Consider the following 24,920-nt stretch of genomic DNA (forward strand, 5'->3'; position numbering starts at 1 on the left):
TCTAAGCCTCTCCTGTCCGGTTTGTAGGACACTATTGTTGGTACAATGCCATATACATTTTGTAGGTATTGTCTTTGCTACCTTTAAGAATCACACTTAACAGTGTTGCCCAGGCAGATTGGCACATTCATTTATGTTTAGTTCAGATGACATGGGATTACATGGTGGCTTTTTTTTTTTTTTTAATTGGAGGGGAGGGAGGGGCCAAGGGAGAGGGAGAGAGAGAATCCCAAGCAGTGTCCATGCTTGGCGCAGAGCCCAATGCGGGGCTCATTCCCACAACCCTGATACTGTGACCTGAGCCGAAATCAAGAGTTGGATGCTTAATGAACTGAGCCACCCAGGTGCCCCTACGTTGTGGCATTTTTAACGTGGAATGTATATGGAAAGCTGAAAGTTCAGCTTAACAGCCTTGTAAAACAACATGATGAGAATGAAAACTACAGGGAGAATAATTGTCTTTTGTGTGTTTTGAGTGGTGCATTTGAGTTCTCAGTCTAAAAGGTACCAAGTAGTCATCAATATGCCACCACCCAGATTTATGGGGATGAGCAGGGAATTCAAGCAGTCAGGATTTAGGCTAAGCTGAGGTGGCCCTAAATTGTCAAAACAAGTTACAGGGAGATTGTGAAACTCTCTTCCTCAGAAATTTTGAGTAGTCTAGACTGGCCTACTTTTGTGCAATATTTAGAGTGAAGGAGAGAGACTAGGCTAGACTTCCTTCATCCCCATGCAACATTTATTTTCTTTGTCAAATATTTTTAAGAGAATTTGAATTTTAGAGGCATTTTAATGATGTAACTTATTCAAAACTGATACACAGCTTATCCTTCCCCAGAAATAGCCAAATGTACAAGATCATAATTCTAAATTATTTTTCACAACCTGAGTAAGGGTGGATGTTTTCCCCAACCTGAGTTTTGGTGCATGTGTATTTGGCAAGGCATATATATGCTTTCTTTTAAAGCTGACAAGAGAAAAGTCTTGTGTGTGCCTTGTAAAAGTTTACCTTTTATATATACTTAAATGTCCATATCCTATAAGTCAGGGCTGTTATTAAAGTACTAAAATTAATATTAAAATATTTTAAAAGTAGATAAGATTTAGGTCTAAAATACATAATTTTGATCCATTAAAGTTAGCAGTGGCAAAGCAGGTAGCTAATAGAAGAGTAACAGAAGTATCTTGGATAGAGAAATGGATATAACAAATTGTATTTATGTGCAAGACTGGATAAGCAACAGTCAGAAATGGATGTAAATTCATTAATGTTAGCTTATTTATTAAAGTTTTGATTATGTTGATGTTGCTGGTCGTCTCCCAGCAGACATATTATTTTCCTCACAAATGAATGCCTCAAAATCTATTTGTCTGAGAGATTTGCTTGGTTTGATGCATATTCACATCTTCAGTACTTGTAAAGAGTTTTGTCAATAAATGTTCTGGAAATAATCACATACTGGGATTCATTGGCAGGTGCTTACGTCTAGTCTTAATTTGCTCCATAGTCTTGCATTTATAAGACATAATAACAGAAGTCTGATGTAGATAAAATATTAACACTGCCTACAATGTGGTATAAACATCTGAAAAGAACACTAACGCACTTTAACGTCGAGGATCATTGATTAGCATTCCCTTTTTCTTTTACTGAGCGTTCTCTTGAGACAAAACCTTACTCCTACATAAAGAACCATCATTTCCCTGCATTATCATGTGCACTTTCTATTTTGTCCATGTAGAACTTTCTGATAGGATTCATCCGTAGCTCAATCTGACTTCAGAGCCCTAGTCCTTGTAATTCTCACCCTTCTATCCTGTATTTGGTCCCCTTTTTCTGAAGGCAATCCAGTGCGTTACAGCCAGTCAATTCAGTTCTTAGTCAGTGTACATTTACTGAGTACTTATTTCTTACGTGCCAAGACTATGTGAATGCTGGGAGACATTGAATGCCACACAGCCTTTGCTCTCAGAGTGACACTTAAAAAGATAATTTTCAAATTCTGCCTTCCCAGAAGACAAGTTTTGGGAAGAACTAAGGTGATGGTCTACATAGGGAATAACCAGTTACCAAATTCTGTGTTAAAAGCAGTTGTGAAATACAAAGGAAAGAAAAGAGAAGAAAAAAGTAAGAAAACTTGATCTTAGAGATTTACAGCCAATTTGAGGACACCCTGAATTAGCCAATCAGCAAGTATGGACAGCCCCAAGCAGCAGAACTTAATTAATGAGTTCATCGCTCAACCTCTGGTCCGGATGGAGTATCGCAGACTCTTAATTTAGGAAAGACTTCCTATGTCTAGATATAATTCCTCTTTCTGTAACTGAAGTCTCTTACTAGTACAAATAGAGCTATTTACCATCATTGCAGAGTATTTATAACCTCAGATTAATCTCAGTGGAGTCCAGAGATTGCCGCCCGTGACTGTTGGTGTGCTACTCCTGGGTTACAGGTGTACGTGGAGACCCATCCCCTCAGCTCTTGGGGCACCCATAGTCCCCTGTGATCAGTCTTACTTTACTCTGATGGGCCATACGAATACCGTCCTTCTCTGTGTGCCATGATGTGAGAAAAGTTGAGAGGTGTTGCTTTAAACCATCTGCCTTAACATTTCTTCAGAAGGCTAGTTTCCCAAGCATTTTTGTATCTTATTAACCCTATTCTGATTCTTTATATAAGGAGCTTTAGTTGGGGAATCTTGAAGAGAAGATAGGGCTCTCAGAAGGAACTGACTTCTTTTGAAGCTACAGAGATGATCCTTGTTCTGTGGTGAGCAGTAGTTGATTTTCTAAATAGTTCTTTTTGGCCACTGGTAGTTGAGTGTCCACCATGATAAAACTAATACCCATTTCTCTGGCCTTTTTTTTTTTTTTTTTTTTTTAAGTAAGCTGTACGCCCAGTGTGGGGCTTGAATTCACAACCCCAAGATCAAGAGTCGCATGTTCTACCGACTGAGCCAACCAGGCTCAGTCTCTAGCTCTTGGTGGGCGTTGTGACTAGTGGGCTTTGTGAATAGCTGACATACAAGACAAATGAACACGTAAATATTGTGTGCCCTATTATTCATCCACTTTTTAAATATGTTTTAACAGTACCTAAATAATTAGCCCTTACAACATGCAGGGCACTGTTGCAGGCTTTAGGAATTCATTAATGAGAAGGTACCTGGTGTCTACCCTTCGAGAGTTTATTGTCTTTATTAAGAAAGATAATTAAAGAAGTAATTACACCATGGTGTGATTGGTACTATGAGTGAAGTATAGTAGGGACACCTGTTAAGACTGGAAGATGGCTTAATATATAGAGTTACTCGACTTTGGTATTTATTTAGAGGAGCTTTCACTGGATACCATTTCCTTAATTATGCAATGTAAACTGAGTACTGTTGTGATGTATATTGTCTCTGATGTAATACACGGTTCACCCTAACAACCTAAGTAACAGTGAGACGTTGAATTCATGATTTACCTCACCAGAAGGTAGTCTTGGTTTCAAGGTTTACATACTTCTTACCTGTATCCTTAATTATAGCTACGATGAAATAATGCTTCTCTCTTGCCGTTTATGTTTTCAGGGAAGGTATTCATGTAAATCAAGAATTGCTGCAGATGTCTCCCTGTGTTACGGAGCAGTTCATTGAGCTGTTGTGTCAGTTCAGCCCAAACCAGGTTGTAGAGACACTGCAGGTCCTTGAGTGCTACCGCCTGGAAGAAACCATCCAGGTAAGACCAGTAATGTGGAGCGGACAACAGTAAATGCGTCCTAATCATTCACCAGTTTAAATATGAGCAGAAGGAGACTCACATCATTACATAGCCCCTGGGATTGAACCCAGATAGTCTGACTCCATAGCTCATGCTCTCCATTGTGCTGCCCCTTAATTCTAGTAAAGTCAGAAACAACACATGTCCATCATTGTTATTAATCAAGTTTCACAGACATTTCTAACCAGCACAATAAGCCTAGAGGAAGCAATACAATAAAAATATTAAAAGGAAAAACCAGGGTCTTGTTTGCAGGCACTGATGGTTAGATAGTCAGTCCTGTTGTGCTTAAGACTTAGGCTTAGTGGCGGCCGGTAGCCTTCGGCCTGTCATTGCCTTGGACCCCTTCCCTTGCTTTCTCCTGTTTCCACATGAGAATGACTGTGCCTGTGCACACACGTGTACATGTACACACATACATATTCTAATCGATGAGAGGTCCCCCACTCAAGGTTTGTTTTTAAGCTGCCATTTTCTCTCCTTGCTGTTACTGTCAGTCCTCATGAAGCAGTAGCCTCTGTTCTCTGTACCACCTCCTGAACTGCTCACACACTTTACACATTTTACATTGTGATATATTTAAAATGTGCAGACTGTCAAATATCTGTGTAGATTTAAATGTTCACATTTTGCCACACTGGCTTCAGATCTTTGTTGTTTGTTTTAGAAATAAAGCACCCTTTATCTGTCAGTTCCCCTCTGTCCCCTGAGGTCACCACCATCCTGAAGATGGCAAGCGGAGCCTTCCCCTCCATGTGTTTTATTTTCCCTATATATGTATTTACCTACACAATGCATGATACAGTCTTACAGTTTCTAGAATTTGTATTAATGGTATCATATAGTACATAATCCCATTGCAAAATTGCTTTCTTCGTTAAATTTTTTATCAGTTTTATACATGTAGATCTAATTCATTCATTTTAATAGTCATATGATATCAATTGAATGAATGTGCCACAGTTTATTTCCCTATTAATAGACACTCCTATTGTTTCTAACCCTTTACCATTATAAACAATGCTACATTATACATCTTTGTACCAATCTTATGTGCTCATGTGAGGTTTCTCTAAGTAATTATCTGGAGGTGGAATTCCTAGACAATGGAGTAGCTTATTCTGCTGTTATTGCCAAGGTCATCTGTTTGTTTCTATTCTTATCATCTGTGGTTGGTATTTGCTGTTTTTCCACATTCTTGCTGATTCCTAACATTTTTAGGCTTCTTAATTTTTGCCAGTGGGATGGGTATCATTGATTCCTCATGACATCGAACATCTTTCCGTATGTTTAATGACTCTTTTGATTTTCTTTTCTGTGAATTATCTGTTCATATCATTTGCCCATTTTTCTATTGAGTTTTTGCCCTTACTGATTTGTAGAAATTCTAATTTCTGCATCTCTAATCCTTTGCTGATATTCTGTGTTGGAGATGCCTTCTTCCAGTCTGTTGTGGCAAGTCTTTTAACTTGGTTTTTAGTGATTTCTGTTTTAATTTATCAGTCTTTTCCTTTAAGGTTTAAATTTTTGTATGTGAGTCTCATTTCCTTTTCTACTCTGATGGTATAAAAGATATCCTCTTATATGAGTTTTATAGTTTACCTTTTTACATTTAGGCCTTTAATCCATCTGGAATTTATTTTTATAAACCGATCAAGAGAGGGATTTATACATTTTTTCCCTGTGTGTATAACCAGTGGTCCATGTGGTATTTTGGTGTCCTTACCTCACTGATCCATAATGCCATATCGCTGTATACCAAACTCCCAAATAGACATAGATCTGTTTGTGGGATCTGTTCTGTTCCTTTGGTCATGTCTTTCCTTATACAATTTCCACATATTTTAATTAATATAGCTTTACAATAAGGCTTATTATTTGAAAGAAGAATCTTCCCTCATTCTTTTTCTTTAAAATTCTATGTCTACTCTTAGGCTCTTACTATTTCACATCAAATTGGAAATCACATTGTCAGGTTCCTTAAAAAAAAAAAAAAAAAGTCCAGTATTTTGATGAAATACATACATTGAATTTTAGATGAATTCAGTCAGGGAAGATTGACATTTCACAATGTAGAGTCTTCATATTCAGGAAACTGGTTGTCTTTTTAAAAGCCTTTGATGCTCTCTGGTGAGGTTTCAGTAACTTTTATATGATATACAAAGTTCTTACATATGTTTTTTTACATTTGTTCCTAAATACTTACATTTTTTGTTAACAGTGTGAAAGTTTTTTGAAAGGACATCTTTTTTGATTGCTCCTGCTGTATGTTATTAATTTTTGTACATTGTTTTGTATCAGAAAGAATCTGAATTCTTCAAATAGTTTCTAGATTTTTTTTTTTTTTTTACAACAGTACTACTTTCCAAGAATAAGGGTAGTTTGGTTTTTTTTTTTCTTTTCAATCTTAACTGTTTTCTCTCTCTTATCAGATGTGTAGGAGCTCTAGGATACTACTGTATAGAAGCAGTGACAGTATGCATTCTTACCTTGTCTCTGATTTAAAAGAGAATGTGTCGGGGCACCTGGGTGGCTCAGTCGGTTAAGCGTCTGCCTTCGGCTTGGGTCACGATCTCATGGTCCTGGGTTTGAGTCCCGTGTTGGGCTCCCTGCTCAGCGGGGAGCCTGCTTCTTCGTCTCCTTCTGCCCCTCCCCCTGCTCATGTGCTCTCTCTCTCTCTCTCACTCTTTCAAATAAATTAAAAAAAAAAAATCTTTAAAAGGGAATGGGTCTAACATCTTACATTAAATGTAGTGTTTAAGATTTTGATAGATAATTTTTATTAAAGTTCCTTTCTCAGTTTGAGTAAGTGTTTTGTTTTTGTTAAGAATGGGTACTGCATGGGGCGCCTGGGTGGCTCAGTAGGTTAAGTGTCTGCCTTTGGCTCAGGTCATGATCCCAGGGTCCTGGGATCGAGTCCCACATCGGGCTCCATGCTCAGCGGGAAGCCTGCTTCTCTCTTTCCCACTACGCCTGCTTGTGTTCCTTCTCTCCCTGTGGCTCTCTCTGTCAAATAAATAAAATCTTAAAAAAAAAAAAGAATGGGTACTGCATTTTATCAAATACTTTTTTTGTGTATTTATTGAGAGGATCATAGGTTTTTCTCCTTTGAACCTGTTAATATGTTATTTGTGCCTCTTTTTTCTTCTTGCTAAGAAAGTTTTATTCTACTTTTTTAGTCTTTTCAAAGGCTATTTTGGGATTTGTTAAACTTCTGTATTGTTTTCCCTTTGTTTCTTTTCAGTAGCATTATTTTTTGCACTTCCTGTCTTTCATTTCTCTTCTTAGCTTACTTGGTATTTTGTTTACTTATTAGAAACTCTTAGTTTATTGATGTTTATTAAGATCTCACAAGTTGTTATGTCGTGTTTCATTGCCATTTTGTTTTAAATATTTTCTGGTTTATGTTGTTCCTATTTATGTGTATGTGTTACCTTTTCTCCAGTGGATATACTCACTCAGGTAAATGACAATTTTAAATCAGTGAAGAAAAAAGTGAATGAACATGGTTTAGTTAGAACTGGGAAGATGGGCCACTTATAAGACTAGAAAGTAAAAAATTTCATATTACACCAGACGGACAGTAGTGTACTACTGAGGTATGAATTTATTATTTATTGTCATGTTGTTTTCATCCTTAATAGGATCCACAAACAAGGTTTGTGAACAAAAATCTTTATCTTTTCTTCTTTCTTAGATTACCCAGAAGTATCAACTTCATGAAGTCACTGCCTATCTATTAGAAAAAAAAGGAGATATTCATGGTGCCTTCTTAATAATGTTACAGGTAATATTTTACTATATTTGCTTTGTCATGTTTCTTTCCAGCCCTCCATTCATCACCCATCTTTTTTTTTATTGAGATATACTTGACATGTAATACTGTGTAAGTTTTCATCCATCTTAATCTCTTGTGTGTCAGAGTACGTTGCAGACTACTACATTTTACCACTGAATATTTTTATCATGACTAGAGTTTAGTCATTGACTAGAGCTCAGCATTTCTTTTGGTATTTTTTTTAAAGTGAAATTTACATTTAGTAAAATGCACAAGTCTTAAGTGTATCATGTACTGAGTTTTGACAAATGCATGCCCCTATGTTCCTAGTCCCTAACAAGATAGAGAACATTACCTTCACCAGAGAAAGTTCCTCATGCTCCATCACACTCCGTTTCCATTCCCATACCCCCACACATAATTACTTTTCTGATTTTTTTCACTGTGAATTAGTTTTACCTATTTTATACACTTATATTAATGGGTCCTTCAGTAGTACTCTCGTATAATTCTTCTTTCAGTGTGATATTTTTGAGATGTATCAGGAGTTTTCTTTTATTACTGAGTACTATTTAACTGTATGCATATACTATAGTTTATCCATTCTCTTGATGATTGACACCTGGGCTATTTCTAGTTTTTGGCTATTAAGAATAAATCTACTATGATCACTCTTGTACACAAATGTTTTCATTTTCCTGAAGCCAATACCAAGGAGTGGAATTGCTGGGTCACAGGATAGGTGTAGGTTTAGTTTTGTAAGAAATGATCACACCTCTTTCCAAAGTGGTTATTCTTTTACATCCCTTCCAATAACGTATGAGAGTTTTGGTTGCTACACATTCTCACCGACAGTTGGTGTTTTATCCATTTTTTACAAAAATTTTTTATCTACTTTTTAAATTGTTATAAAATATATATTACAAAAATTTACCATTTTGGTGTCATTAAGTATATTCACATTGTTGTGCATTTATCACCACCATCCATCTCCAAAACTTTTTCAGCTTCCCAAACTGAAACTCTGTACCCATTAAATAATAATCCCTCCTGAGCCCCTAGTAACCACCATTCTTTCTGACTCTATGAATTTGATTCCTCTACCTCATATCCATGGAATCACACAGTATTTGCTTTTTTGTGTACATTTATCATAAAGTCTTCAAGATTTATCCATGTTGTAGCAGGTGCCAGAATTTCAGTTTTAAGGCTGAATGGTACGCCATTTTATGTATATGCCACATTTTGTTTATCCATTCATGCATTGATGGACGCTTGTATTTCTTCCACCTTTTGAACATTGTGAATAATACTGCTGTGAACATGGGTGTACAAATATCTTTTCAAGACCCAACTTTCATTTCTTCTGAGCATATAACTCAGAAGTTATATGCTCAGAAGAATGGAATTACTAAATTAAATGATAATACTATTTTTAATTTTGAAGGAACTGCCATATCGTTTTCTGTAGTGGCTACACCATTCTACATTCTCATCAGCAGTGCACGAGGGTTTTAATTTCTCTACATCTTCTCCAACACTGTTTTCTTGGTAGTAACCATTTTAATGAGTATGAAGTATTATCTCCGTGATTTTAAATATTGTCATCTAGCTAAGGATTAGGGATATCCTATCTATATTTAAAAAAAAAGTTCCGTATTGACTTCTAGTTTTTTCCTAGCTATGTAATCACTAAACAGGCTAGGAAGAATAGTCCACAGAGGCTTTGTGGAGGCTCTCAGCCTCTTTTAATGTGTAAGTTACCCCTACATCTCTTTTTTCCTTGCAGTTTATTTGTTGAAGATACCATGAATCTATTTTTAAAGGATAAATTAAAAGTATTCCTGGCATGGATGGGGGAAAGAGAAGAAGGATATCCTTGCAGGGAATAAGACCATCATTTACAAAGGCATGGGAATACAAAGAAATACGAACTGTTAGGAGAGAATCCAGCAGCTCAACTAGGGCTCCACTATCAATGTATAGGCAGACGAGGCTAGAAGCAAAGGCTGGGTCCAGATTTGGGAAGATTTTGTAGGACACCCTAAAGAATTAGGACAAATTTGTTGTCACACCAGATCAATTAAAGGTTTTTAAGCAAAAGAACTGACATGATGTTGTTTCATGAAGACTGCTCTGGTAACTATAGGAGGATGGGGGGCCTACAGAGAAGGGGGAAGTAAAACTTGGGGAGGAAGCAGAGGGCACTTACGAGGCTGTGTAGTACAAGTAATGAATCCATGAGGCTTGAGCTAGGGATAGTGGTGGTGGTGGTGGAGTGGGGAGAGAATTGGACTTGAGAACTATTGATCATTTGAATATGGTATGGAAGGAATAAGAGGGAGTGGTTAATGACAGCTGTGTGATTTTTAGCTTTACATTATTAGCCTGTAAGGGACCTCAAGGAAAGGAGCAAATTTGGAGTAGAAAGGATATATTAAGGTCACGCCTCAATGTATATTAAGAAGCCTTTGAGGGGCACCTGTATGGTGCAGTCACTTAAGCGTTGAACTCTTGGTTTCAGCTCAGGTCATGATCCCCAGGGTCATGGGATTGAGCCCCATGTGAGGTTCCTCACTCAGCGGGGAGTCTGCCTGAGCTTCTCTTTCTCCCCCTCCCTCCACCCCTCCCCCCACATTCTCTTTCTCTGTCTCTCTAAAATAAATAAATCTTTAAAAAAAAAAAAAACAACCTTTGGAATATCATTTAAGGCTTTCTAAGGATCTAGTATTTGGTATAGCAATGGACGCTGCAATTGCATATTTAGAGGTGTCACACTCAAGGCTGTGCCCTATGCTCTGGAGACAGACTTTATGTTCTTTTTTTATTCCCACCCTTCCCACCCACCCCTTTTTCTCATAGCCCAGTATGAATTTGATTCCCTTACCCAAAGTCTGGATAAATCCTACTCCTTATTACTGTGCCTAGAGAATGTTATTGATGACTGTATGATGGTAAAACAGAAGCAGAAGTGGGGAAGGATAAGTGACACTTGATATTTTGGGTCCCTTCCAAAACTGCTAGCTATGCTTTATGTATACACAAGAATTCTCTTCTGAATGACAGTAAGGGACCATTCCTCATAACTTGGTTGTTTCTTCAGGTTTTTCCTTTAAAATGTTAGTCCGGGTGATGGGTATAAAGGAGGGCCTATGTTGTGATGAGCACTGGGTGTTAAAAAAAATAAAGAATTAAAAAAATAATAATAAATGAATTTAAAAAATAAAAAAATGTGTTAGTTCAAGTATTTTTGGATTAGGTAACTGTGTTCTTTTTACCTCCTGCATTTTTTTTTTTTTTTTTTACCTCCTAGAGACTACAAAGCAAACTTCAAGAGATAACACATCAAGATGAAAGTAAGTTCTTGAGTGTAATTTGCAATTATTTCTTCCCATGGACCCTGTGTTTTAAAAGGTGTTGTCTAACAAACTGCATTTATTAAATAATAATTACATTGATTTGTGTAAATACTTTAACATGGATCTCAATTTTAGCTCATTTTCAAGAGCTCATAATAGGAAATCACGTAAACCATTGTGGCTTTGTGATGGCAGTCGTCAGTGGCGTTCAGTGTACAGGAAAGTAGGCACTTTTCACTGCGAGTGGGGTTTTTTTGTTATATTTCGGTGCCAGGTTTTGGTTATATATAAATGAGGTTACATAACTAATGTCCTAAAAGTTACTATAATGTACTGAGCAATAGCAAATCAGAGCTTCTAATCAGTAATAGCCAGTGTTTCTATAGTGAATTTCTATAATTTTAGCACAAAGCAGTAAAACTTGACAGTGTAGAATCTTAGATGGCCTTGTCACAGACAGATACAAAATTCCCATTATTTTCCTTGACATTTTAGAAAACAGATTCATTTTTTTTAAATTGTGGTAAAATATACATAACACAAAATTTATCATTTTGATCATTCATAAGGGTCCAGTTCAGTGGCATTGAGTCCATTTACATTGTTGTGCAACCATCCCCAGCATCTGTCTCCAGAAGTTTTTCCACTTCCCAAGCTGAAATTTTGTCCCCCTGAGACAGTTAATCCCATTCCCTGCCCCTGGTCGGTCCCTGGCACCTACCATTCTGCTTTCCCACTCCGTGAATTTGATGAGGTGCCTTCTGTAACTGGAATCGTCCCGGATTTGCCCTTTTCTGTCTGGCGTGTTGGCCTAGCAGAATATCTTCATAATTTATCCGCGTTGTAGCACATGTCAGAATCTCATTCCTTTTTAAAAAGGCTGAATAATATTTCGGTTTATGTGTGCACCACCTCTTGTATCCTTTTGTCTGTCAGCAGACACTTCAGTTTCTTCCAGCCGTTGTGAAGAATACTGCTGTGAACATGCCTGTACAGATATCTTTCTGACACCCTGCTTTCATTTCTTCAGGGTGGATTCCCAGAGTGCTATTGCTGGATTCAATAGTAATTCTCTTGTGAATTTTTTTTTAAAGATTTTATTTATTTATTTGACAGAGACACAGTGAGAGAGAGAACACAAGCAGGAGGAGTGGGAGAGGGAGAAGCAGGCTTCCTGCCGAGCAGGGAGCCCGAAGTGGGGCTCGATCCCAGGACCCTGCGATCATGACTTGAGCCAAAGGCAGCCGCTTAACAATTGAGCCACCCAGGCGCCCCTCTGTTGTTAATTTTTGAGCGGCCATTACACTCGCTTCTCCAGTGGCCACATCAATGTACTTGGCCGTCAGCAGCGTACCAGCAAAGGTTACGGTCTGTCCAAGCCCTCACCAACACTTGTTCTTTTCTGTTTTCTTGGGAGTAGCCATCCTCCTGGGTGCCAAGTGGTAGCTTAGTGTGCTTTGGCTTTGCATTTCCCCATTGACCGGAAATGGAGAGCATCTTTTCATGTACTTATTGGTTACTTGTGTATCTTCTTGGGCAAAGTGTTTATTCAAGTCCTTTGCCTGCTTTTGAATAGGGTGATTTCTTTTCACATTATTGAAATTTTCAAAATAACTCTTCCAAAGTTCACTCGATAGGTGATTTTTAGATTGTCCTACCTTTTTAACACACCAGCACATCTCTTAGTCCCCCTTGGCCCACACATTTCCTTAAACTCCTTTACCCTAATTCTCTATAAATTACATTCATCTGTGTTTTCTATGGCTAGGTCCTAGGTGATAGGGTCTGTGTTGTATCTGAATCATTTTGTATTATATGGCGTCTTTTTGGAACCTCAGTAAACAGTTGGTTGTCCCATATTTAGTTCAGCTAAACATTTAATTATTATTTTTGTACTGTTAATCTGTTTAGTCAGTTTATGATAGATTTATTGCATTTATATTTTTGTTGTTGTTAGAATAATTTTTGCACACATTACATGAGATATTGAGGGAAAAGAAGAATGTTTTCCCAAAACCACTACAGTGTTTTGCAAGTGATAGGTGTAAAGAAGCCAGTTCTTTGAATTTAAATTTCTTTGAAGATCAATTTTTCAGTAATAGTCTCATGTCCACTATTTATTCTGAGATTTAATTTTTTCTGTGTGCCTAAGAATTTTTGGAAGGTTTGCTCATTGCAAGACATGGTGCTAGTATGGGTTATACACAGATGGCTAAAACACAGCTCTTACCCAAAGAACTATAGTCTTGCGAAAGAGATATGTAAATAAAAACTTTGAATGCTGGAAGAATCAAGTATTAGAAAAGAGATACAGTGACAGTGGAAATGATTGTGAAAAATTAGGGAATGATTTGTAACTCATGAATCAAAGGTAATTTGTGGAAGATGTGACCTTTGAAGTAAGCCTGGAATGATGAATAGAAGTTTGATAGGGAAAAGCAAGGAAAGGGCATCTGGGCTGAGGAGCACATGAGTGTGAAAGTACCTGGCCAGGAACTCAAGAGTAAGAGCGCAGCAGTGTAAGAGCACAGAGGGTGAGAACATGAGCCAGATGCTTACTCGGGTCAGAGGTTTACTTATGTTCTGTTTTTAAAACTTTGAGGCCTTTAATGATTTTTATGGATGAGACTGATACATTTGCTTGTGACAGTATAAAAGAGACTGAGGGAGGCAAGTATTAGAAGTCAGAAGTTTAATTAAGAGTTTGTTGCTGTAGTTCACAGGAGGTGAAGGGCACCACAGGGTAAAAGGCATGAGCATGTGAGGGCACGGAAGTAGAATCAACAGAAGTGGCAATTTATTTGGACGTGTGGGTGAAGCGGGGAGGGAGCATCAGGGATGATGAAGATTTATAAACGGACTTAAAGATGATGGTTTCATTAACTTAGTTTGGGAAGTGAGAAAAAAAAGTGATTTGGGTTTTTGTGCATATGAATTAAGGTGCTTGCAGGACATCCGTGTAGAGATGGATAGAGTCTGTGGGAAGTTCACCCTGCAGATGATGAAAGGAACGAGGACTTCAGGTGTATATTTGGAAGTTATTAGCAAGGACCTGAGAGTTGAAACCACAAGAGGAAGTGAAGTTACTGGAAAATGAAAAGGAGAGGGCCCAAGATAGTATCTTGGAATACTTACATCTAAGAAATAGAGGGAAGAAGAAATGGTAGAGTAAGAAAGGTGAAAGGTAATCTTTCTGCTGACTAACCCACAAACAGATAATCGGGGCTGTTCCATAGCTAAAGCATATTAAAATGCTAAGTGTGATGTGCTTTATATGTCCTGTGCATCTGAGGCATTTACATGGAAATAAAATTACCTGTTTTTAATCTACTAAGCGTTGCTATCATGCTTATGGAAGATTTCATAATAGAAAACCAGTGCTATGCAAAGAAAAAATAGTTTAACTTTTTTACAGAAGCTCTGAGGATCATCAGTAATCTATCCTTAAGTGTTGTTAACAATTTTTCTGAATCTAGAGACCAAAGAGGAGCTCTCATTGAAGGATGTTGAAGATACCATGGTAGAGACAATTGCCCTTTGCCAGAGAAATTCACATAATTTGAACCAGCAGCAACGAGAGGTAGGAGAATGACTACTTAGGCATATCAGAGTCTGTTCTGATCTGAAACTAGGAATTAATTCTATTTCTGCTGCCCTCTCAGCCACCTGAGTTTAATTCAACTGGATTTTAATCACTGTTTAGTGCTCCCGGGAGTATAGGCCTCCTAAAGTTATTGTGAGGAGTGCCTGTCCTCTTTGTTCTCACAAAAGGCTTTATATTCCTAGATCTGGCTGTGCTGCAGAATTTAGGCGCATGAATGCTAGATGTCCTTGTTCCCTTTGGACTGAGATTTTGTGTATTCCATGTAGTGATTCTGTGGATGTGTCGTCATTTATCATCTCTTCTATCCTCTGTGGAGGAAAATGAGCATGAGGAGCTAGAGGGAAACCCTCAGGGGATACAGAGAAAGCTGGAGAAGGTCAAAGAAGGCTGTGATGTAGTTTCTCAACTGCTGCACATTACAGTCACTTGGGGAGCTTTGAGAAAATCCCAGCACTCAGGCTGCACCCCAGAACAATTAAATTAAAGTCTCTGGATTGAGACCCAGTGCTAAATCTTCCCACATGATTCCACTCTACAGCCAAGGTTGGAACCACAGCTGTAACAGATTCCAGACTGCCAAAAGGAAGAGCACAAAACTGAAGGAAGTATGGCTGAGCACCTGGTGCAGGTGGGAGTTACAGCAGGGAAGCAGAAGCTAAGGGGGCGAGATGTGACTTGACAGCCACATTCTGCTGCAGTTTTCTGAAGAAAAGTTGCAGCGTGATATGGCATCGTAACTCCTCGGTGCCTGCCCCTCCGGGCTGCAGCCTCTGACTTGGCACCGCCTAACCCCTTTCTCTTCCTGAGGTTCTGAAATGGGAAGTAAGGCAGATTTTTTTTATATCTATTTAGCCATACATGTTACAGTGAGAATTATAAACTTATTTTTGTTTTCTGTTCTTTTGAGTTGGGTAAATTTCTACTTTACATTTTTGTCTATGATTTTTTAAGGCCATACATTGTGTACAACAAGCACATTTACATAATAGAGGTGATTTTTTCCTTATTAAAAAAAAGTTTTTTGTGTGATATACATACTCATTATTTTTTTAAAATCCTGCAATACAAAAAGTTACACAGAAGAATGTTTTTTAAAAATTACCTTGTAAGATCCTATCACCCAGAAATAACCGTCATTATCATTGGGTGACCATCAGTCTAGATACTTTTTATCTGCCAAGGTTGACGTAATTTTAGAAAAGTTGGATCAGGAAATGCTTGCTTTTACAAATAAATATAGTATTCAATCTCAGGAAACTTTCTGAATAAGTATTTCTTCACCATACTATCTCTTAATTAATATCACTACAGCCTAAAAAAAAATCTGAATGACTGTAATAGTTTGGAATCATTGTTTATAATTACATTTCCATTTTTATAATATCTGTGATGCCAAGCCAGTAAGGAAATTTACGTGAACTCAGGTTTGCTCCAACCTCTCTTCTCCATTCCTCTTAATTTTAGTTATGTTATTTTACCTCATTGAGGCTAATAACACATACATTCTTTTCTGTGTCCACAATTCCCATAAATTGTTTAATCTTTTGAAAATGTATTATGGGTTTTTCAGCAGTCCTTTTGCCATGATTTTTCTATTCCTAAGTTTTTATTTTCATTTATCTTTTGGTTGGCTGGGTGTATTTGAACTTGGTTACTTTTTTTTTTTTTTTTTAAGATTTTATTTATTTGACAGAGAGACAGCCAGAGAGCAGCCAGAGACAGAACACAAGCAGGGGGAGCAGGAGTGGGAGAGGGAGAAGCAGGCTTCCCGCAGAGCATGGTTCCATCCCAGGACCCTGGGATCATGACCTGAGCCGAAGGCACACGCTTAACCATCTGAGCCACCCAGGCACCCCTGGACTTGGTTACATTTTGATAGAGAAACATAAAAGGGCAGAATTCTTTAAGCTGTGTTCATACATACTTAATTCTAAGTCTTTTTCACTTTTCAACCCTTCCATCTCCTCTCCAATATCTATTTGATACTCCTCCATCTTCTCATGGAAAATTTAAGGAAAAAGGATAATTATGTTTTGTAAGTAGGGCTGTTTAGGTTCACATAAGCTGAAGTATGTCCAGATTCACATGTATTAATGGTAGAATTAGTTATAAAAATCCATGCCTCCAGAACCCTAGGGATTATTCTGACTATATATGAACTCTGTATCTCTTAATCAGAGACAGGAACAATGCTTCTTTTGATGTGGCAAAAGGAAAACTTACTCGATCTTTTTTTTGTCTGAGTTGGAATTTGTTTTAGTAAAAATATTAGATGTTAGACTTCTACCTATCCTTTGAAATTTTCACTTCTCTATGGCTATTGTTACGCCATTCACTGGCTGCGTGTAAGAGAAGTCTGTCTCTCCCTGTCTTAGACACACACACACACACACACACACATACACACACACACACACCCGCCCTCCAACAGCTGGTTTCTGCTTTGTTTCTGAACGAGTTTCATAATAACAACAAAAATATTTGAATGTAAATTTTATATAAATACTATCTTATGTGAAAAATGCTAGACTGATTTTATATAATACCAGACATTAAGTATGGGGGATTTTAATGGTGGTTTGTCTTGATTCTCTTTGTTTTGGAGAGAGTGAGAACAAGAGCTGTTGCCACAGACACTCAACTAACTAGAAGATTGGAAGTATTCGAAAGTCTGACAATGGACCGTTAACAATGTCTCTTTCCAGAAGTTGTCATCACAAGATTTAATGTTACGAGTATTTACTTAAAGCAGACTGCAGGAAATTGCTATTAGTCCTTTCTCAAGCTGAATCTCTACCTGTCCTGCCTTTTTTTTTTTAAAGATTTTATTTATTTATTTGACAGAGAGAGACACAGCAAGAGAGGGAACACAAGCAGGGGGAGTGGGAGAGGGAGAAGCAGGCTCCCCGCAGAACAGGGAGCCCGATGCGGGACTCGATCCCAGGACCCCGGGATCATGACCTGAGCCAAAGGCAGTCGCTTAACCGACTGAGCCACCCAGGCGCCCCTGTCCTGCCTTTGTATATCTGTTTACGGGGCTGCCCTAATACACAGTGATTACACATAACGAAGAGTTTGGCTTTGTTATGCATATAATTCCCTGAAAAGAAAGCTGTTTAGTACATAGCATAAGAAAGGAATTCAGGTTTCGTTGGTTGCTTGCTGTCAGGGGATGGTTCGTGTGGAGATTTAATTAGAGAAAAATAATTTCTCTGTGTAGAGTATGAACATATCCCGTGGCTATTACCTCTACAACCATGCTTCCCCCAGTCTACCATTTATAGTCTAGAAACAGCTAATCTTTACAAAGGTAATTCTTCTAAATTGTCTGGATTAAATAAGGAAATTTAAAAATCAAATTTCTAAACATATTAAATATGTAAAAACAAAAGGTAAGCATATATAATTAAATTACACAATTAAAATTACACAGAAATAAATGATGTGGTTATAAAAACATGTTAAAATAGGCAACTAAAAGGTAAGCTAAGTAAAGCTATCTAAGAATAAAATATAAGACTAAAAATTCACGAGTACTAAATAAATTAAAATTTCAATAAAATAAAAAATTGCCAGTATGTAATATAGTTAAAACCAGTATCTTGAGAACTTGAAGAAATACATCAAAAGTTACCAGTATAGGGGTGCTTGGGGGGCTCAGTTGGTTAAGCAACTGCCTTCAGCTCAGGTCATGATCCTGGAGTCTCAGGATCGAGGCATCGAGGCATTGGGCTCCCTGCTCAGCAGGGAGTCTGCTTCTCCCTCTGACCTTCCCCCCTCTCATGCTCTCTCTCTCTCAAATAAATAAATAAAATCTTTAAAAAAAAAAAAAAAGGTTATCAGTATAAAATCTTGGGCCTTATAAAACCTTAAATGGGAGCAGATAAAGGCTTTCTAGTAGAGCTCTTCAGTTGGAAGGTCACCCAGTGGAAAAGTTACAGGACCCGCAGTCTGTCCCCCTTTGCCTTAAGAGGCTCCCATTATCTCCAGTGCCATAGAACTTGTACTGGGTCAGGTGGTGGAGTACAGAACATGCCCTCTTCTCTAAATAACCACTCTTGTTCTCCTCTGACCTTTCTTAATGACTCCCACATGTTCACAGGAATAGATTCCTCTCAAGACATAGAGTTAAGGCCTTTGTAAATGATTGTCCAACAAGAAACCATGTTTGAAAGTTTAAAATGTATTAGTTTGATTTTTGATTAAAGATCCCCCCCCCCCCAAAAAAAAGGAAGAGCACAGAATTTGGAGCCAGAGTACCAGTGTACTGGTAGCACGATCTTTGGCAAATTACTTTTCTAAACTTCAGTTTCTTATCTCAAGTGAAGATCATTCTTATTGTACAAGGCTGTTACGAGATTGAAATGAGAAACTGTGTGTAAATCATTTAATTGAGGACCCAACATAATAAGAATAAATAAATGGTGGGTCTATTAATTTATCTCCTGATGTGGTTGGAAATGTTCATTGAAATAACGTTAACTTCTACTTCTGGGTCTATGAAGGAAATACAGAACAGTGCTTGTAGAGGACAAAACTTTGGACAGCCTTTATTCATTTCTGTTGCTTGATGTGGCTGAAGAGAAATGGGGGGGTAAGGTAGCAGAGGGGGCAGGTGGTCCTCTGTCCTCTCCTGCAGTACAAGGGGTCACTTAGACTTGGTCAGTGGTGTGCATATAGCATGGTATATCAGAACAGGCCTTCTCCTGAAGCACAGAAGGTTGCAGTTCCAAGGTCTAGACTTATTTCAGTTTCTTTATTTTCCCAAGGCGTGTGGTAAAGAAACCTGTTCTAGCTGTGGTCATTGCTTCTTACTGTCTTGTCTCTTCGCAGTCAAGTGTTCTATCTTTTCTTTTTAAAAGGTTTATAAACAAATGTATGTGAGAGGTACATCTCAACCTGTAAAACACTATGCTGATGTTAATCTTAAAAATAACAGAGCGCTTTGGTTTCCTCTGACATTATAGGCCCTTTGGTTTCCATTGTTGGAGGCAATGATGGCCCCTCAGAAGCTGTCTGGTTCAGCTGCACCTCATCTACACCCTGACGGTAATTACATTCATCAGAGTCCGCCTATACCATCACCTGTTTTTATCTGTGAAAAATTTTCACTATGATACCTTCTCCCAGTATCATAGTCTTACTGTTTTTCTTAATGCAATCATAGTATAGTGTTAATCTCACCTTTTATGTTTAGTTCTTTCTATGGCACCAATTCTGTCATTTGTCTTGAGTAATAGTAGCTTTGTTACTTATCAGCAGTTACCTTTAAAATATCCAACTGGCCCTGGTTAGCTAAGTTTCTAGGAAGCTTTTATATAAATCCACTATTTTCCACTGACTTATAGGGAAAACCAAAACCTCTTATTTTAAACTAACCTTAATATTAACATTTTATTATTTTAACAGCTCTGAAATCTTTGACCATGCAAGTTCTAAACAGCATGGCTGCATTTATTGCCCTCCCATCAATCTTGCAAAGAATCTTACAGGTGAGTTAAAAGGGGAGCAAATTCAATGTTGATCAGTTTCAACTAATATTCTAGTTATGCTTAAATAACAAATTAAGCTAATGTTCAAATGGGTCTCTAGAGTAACGCAGCTGAGTTTTGACCTTGCTGACTATCTAACTTATGACCGTCTTCCTTGAGCCTTTCCTGGTGCTCCAGGAGTGTGGGTTTGCCTGGCACACACTGGCGACCTTCTGTGAGGATGTGCAGCCTTCACGAGTTCCCTGGCATCTGGGGATTCAGATATACAGGCTTCCTGTTCATGTGCTAACTGGGAGAGAACCACCATTTATTTCCAGCTAATTGTGCTTTTTTAGATTAAAAAAAAGATAACCTACACATTAATATAGGCATTTCTTAATCATTGGTTGTAACTTAGGTTTTCCAACTCATCATAAAAAATTTTTTTATGCCCAGCACTTATCCCCTGTTCTAAATTCTACCCAACTTTGTATCCACAGTCTTTGTAGGAAATATCATTTCAGCCTCTTTCCTTCAGCAAAAAGGAACGTTCCCAACATCATCAAAAGAACACTAAAAATACCCTAAGATACATTTTTCGAACAATCTGTGAACATTCCTGGGGAAACAGCAGGAATTATCCTTAGAATCCATTTTGTCTTCCTTCATTTTATGCAGCATAGACACACACACACACACACACACACACACCCCCCAACCAAACCAGAACAACCCACCAAAAACCAGTACTATGATGCCACTGGTCTTTATAATTCTCAAATGATGTTTCTCCCATCAAGAATGTTCCTGGCAGGGGCGCCTGGGTGGCTCAGTCGTTAAGCATCTGCCTTCGGCTCAGGTCATGATCCCAGGGTCCTGGGATCGAGCCTCGCATCGGGCTCCCTGCCCTGTGGGGAATCTGCTTCTCCCTCTGCCTGCCGCTCCCCCTGCTTGTGCTCTCTCTCTTGCTGTGTCTCTCTCTGTCAAATAAATAAAATCTTAAAAAAAAAAAAAAAAAAAAAGAAGGTCCCTGGCAGCTCTCTTTTAAGACTTGCCAAACTCAACTTGCATCTGGTATGAAGTGTCTGGGCCTTTGCTGATAGAGACTGCTGCATCCGTAGGCTCTCATCAGTTTATGTATCTGCATACGCACTCTCTCATTTGATCCTTATCATGTGGTGGAAAGTTCTTTGATATAAACTACTTCTCTTATACCCATTTTAGAATATGTTAGTCATAATGTTTTTAATCATATACAAAGTCGTAATTCCATAAGGCAGAAATACTTTAATTTACCAAGTATAGAAAAAATGATAAAGTCAAAAGTGGCTTCTCTCTCAGTGTATGCATTTTGCTTTATGTTGAGCTTTAACCACACTTTGATACATAAATTACAATAAACAAAAATCGATTTTTCTCTTGCCAAAAGCACGCGATTTTTAAAAATTTTGTTTTTCAAGGCTCCTAACTTTGAAGGCTTTTGATATTAGAAAATCTTCACTTTATTTTGAGTTACATTGGCACTTTTTTTTTTTTTTTTTTTTGGCATTCATTTGAATTGTATTCTGAGCATTTTCTACCTTCAGTGGTAGAAAAGGTACGTACCTTCCACCTTCTACTCTCACTAACCAGGAGGGTATGCTCTTTCTTAAATTCCTCTTTTGCATGTTTGTGATTACTATAATAATAACTCTACCTTATACTTGTATAGAGATTTTTATTTTTTTCAAGGTGCTTTCACAGATAGTATCTCATTTGAAGCTCACAACAATCTCTTCAGGTAGGTAGGGCTACTACAGAAATTTCTGTTGATGAAGGACCAAACTGAAGTATAGAAAAGTTAGTACTTGGTCTGCTGTTAGTGGCAGAACCCGGGCTACCACGGAAGTCTCTCACCTCCTAACTTACGCTCTTTCCTATTACATCGTGTAAGCTTTTCAGTTGTTTTAGTGCCTGGTCTTGTGAGGAGTTAACTAATTTGTTTATTAATTATATGTTACCCTGTTTGGTCATTTCCTGTATAGATGAAACGCTTAGCTCTTGTCCTAAAAGAGCTTTTATGAGAGACAGAAAATGTTCTGATGTAACTATTCTTTGGGCTCTAAGCAAGTAATGGTGGTCACCTGAAGGATTCTCTGCTGCGAACCCCACATAGGGTGATTGCCACTTTATCCCTGCATTTTCAGGCCATGTGATTACAGCAGGAGCAGCATCTGACAGCAGGACCCTGACTCCACTAGATTGACTCAGGGTGAGCAACTGGCCTAAGAAGGGCCACTCAGTGCCTTTTCCAGGAAATTATAGAACTAGGCTTGAAAGGGACGAATGAGCCTCTCTTCAGGTCTCTACGTTATATAAGGTACAAAGTTCAGCAACTGACAGTGACTGCTTTTCCATCATGTGGCTGAAATAGTAAAAAAAGTTACAGAGAGAAGGAGAAAAGTAAAGCAGACACACAAAGAGGAGAACAGACAAGATGCATGAAGAAGAGAAGGCACCAGGAGAGGATTCAAGACGCAGGGAGAGGAGCCGGGGCATTTGATGCCTGATGGCATTTGAGGCCTTCATTGTAGTTCTAAGGGCTCGCCTGCATTCCTTTGCTTGGATCCTTGAAACAGCCCAGGATCTTTACAATAGTTGTGTTTTTTTAATAAGTTGGAATGAGTTGGGTTTCTGAAAATATCTAGTCAAAGGAGTACCAATAAAAGTATATCTGAAACAGACTGGGGAATTTGGGAAGATTTCCTGGAGGAGGAAATGTCTGAACTGAATCTTAAATAGCCTAAAGGAATTAGGGGGAAAAAGGAGATAGGACTATTCTAAGGAGAGTGAACTATATATACAAAGAATGTGAGGTAAAACATGGTACATTGGGAGGAGTTGCAAGTGTTAAGTATGCTTGGAACATAGGACAAGAATAAAGGTGAGTCACGGAGCTGAAATTTGAGAGACTGGCAGGGACTGTGTTCTTAATTGCTTTGTGAAACATAAGGTAGGACTTCGGATTTAATTTTAACATTAGGAGATTCTCATCAAAGGATTTTAAGCAGAGGAATGATGGGATGATGATTCTCTTTAGAAAAATCATTCAGCCAATATGTTATACAGGATAAATTGGAAGGGATCAAGACGGAAGGCCTAGAAATACCCAGAATGTAATAGGTACTCAAAGTTTGTTAATCGAGTTGCATAGAACAGCTAGGAGAAGATGGATTTGGAAATTAGTAGAATCCACTTGACTTTTTGTCGTTTAGAGGTAGGGAAACATAAGAACTCATGTTTCATGTGACTAACAATGAGCAGTGGGGAAATATGAGACTGGACTTTATGGGAAGAGGTAAAAGTGGAGACATAGACTTGGAAGTTGTCAACACGGAAGTGGTAGTTCAGTTCTTGAAACTAGGTGAACTTTAGGAGGAAACGAATTAGCGAGAAAAGCAGAAGGCTAAAAGTGGAGTTCTTGGAAACATTTAAGAATCAGGTCTATTTACTGATTTTTATTTACCATTAGAACGGAAGGACCTTCGGAATAAGACTTTACTTTGCTAGTACTCTATCACCATTACCTAGCCCAGAGGCACCTGGCATATGGTAGGAACTAAATATTTTTAGCGTGAATAAAAGTCAAGGGTGGAGGGATTCCACTTCTGAACCAAAATAGAGTAACAGAGACCGGATTTGCCCCCTTGCTTGAAACAACCAAAAAATTGGACAAAGTATATGAAATGTTTTCAAAAAACTGGATATCAGGCAATAAAGGTCACTGATAACTAAGAGACAGGAACCAGACAAGGTAAGCCCTATGTTTGCCCCAGCTTAACGTCTTGAGAGACTTTCTAGGCAATAGTGCAGGAAGGGGGATCCCAGCCAGTTTCCAACATATTCATTGCTTTGAGGAGATGGAGCTGAGAATCAAGAGACCGAGGTGGCCAGAGTTTGCAGGCAAGTACCAGGCAAGAGAACTCTGGAGATGTGCAGAAGGCCCCCCTCTCAAGTATAAGTGCTTGATCTGAGGAAACTAGCTAGGCCAAGGAAAGAACCACCTGGAAGGTTCGGAGGGAATAATACTTGAACTCACACAGGGCCAACAGCAAGACTAGAATGAAGACCTCATAATGCACAGAACATGGGGTAGAGTACTCAGAAGTACTCAATAATGGGAAGAGGCCCTAGACTACACATAGCTCCAGTCATGCCTTGCAAATCTTAATAGCAAGACCTGAAAGGATCATACTTTCCAAGTAATTTAACTGCATCCCGGAACAAAGATTAAAAATATTCCTAGGAATACAAAAATATCCGGGTCCCAACAGTGTAAAATTTATAGTATATGACACTGAATCAAAAATTACAAGGTATTCGAAAAAGCTGGAAAATGAAGCCCAGATATGACATTGGATATTAGAATTAGCAGACAAGGACACCAAAGCAGAAGAAAAGATAAGTGAATTTGAAAACCCAGCAATACAGACTATGCAAAATGAAACAGAGAAAAGTGAATTAAAAAAAAAGAATTCGTGAACTCTGGGACAATTTCAAGCAGCCCAAAATATGTGTCCTTGGAATCCTGAAAACGGTGTCAGAAAAAAAAAAATACTTGAAGAAATATTGGCTGAATATTTTTCAGATTTATTGAGAACTATTAGCACACAGATCAATAATCCCAAACCTGAGCAATATGAGGAAAACTACAAGGCACATCATAGTTGTTCAAAATCAGGTATTAACAGAAAAGCTTAAAAGCAGCCAGAGAAAAAAAACAGGAATAAAAATAAAGATGACAACACATTTCTGCCAAACAATTTTAACCACTTTGACCTAGTTGACATTTACATATCAACTATAACAGCAGAATACACATTCTTCTCAAGTTGTACATGGAATATTTACCAAGATAGACTGTTCTTTGGGCTATAAAGCAAATGTCCATAAATCCAGTGTTT

General features: G+C 38.1%; 1 protein-coding gene across 6 annotated transcripts in view; it reads left to right on the forward strand.

Moving 5' to 3' along the window:
* Positions 1 to 24,920, forward strand: part of VPS8 (VPS8 subunit of CORVET complex) — a 252,231-nt gene that overhangs the window by 165,201 nt on the left and 62,110 nt on the right. For 5 of the 6 annotated variants that reach the window (XM_034999742.1, XM_034999741.1, XM_034999743.1 and 2 more), the window contains 6 exons: positions 3,576 to 3,723; positions 7,463 to 7,552; positions 10,857 to 10,899; positions 14,379 to 14,482; positions 19,474 to 19,555; positions 19,916 to 19,998. In XM_034999742.1, coding sequence (XP_034855633.1) covers positions 3,576 to 3,723; positions 7,463 to 7,552; positions 10,857 to 10,899; positions 14,379 to 14,482; positions 19,474 to 19,555; positions 19,916 to 19,998 — 550 coding nt within the window. Of the gene's footprint in view, positions 1 to 3,575; positions 3,724 to 7,462; positions 7,553 to 10,856; positions 10,900 to 14,378; positions 14,483 to 15,044; positions 15,444 to 19,473; positions 19,556 to 19,915; positions 19,999 to 24,920 lie in introns of those variants that run through there. The other variant, XM_034999746.1, reaches the window with a different exon arrangement.

Source organism: Mirounga leonina, unplaced genomic scaffold (genome assembly GCF_011800145.1).
Source record: "Mirounga leonina isolate KUSES-001 unplaced genomic scaffold, KU_Mleo_1.0 Mir_115, whole genome shotgun sequence".
In the NCBI taxonomy this organism is placed as follows: Eukaryota; Metazoa; Chordata; class Mammalia; order Carnivora; family Phocidae; genus Mirounga; species Mirounga leonina.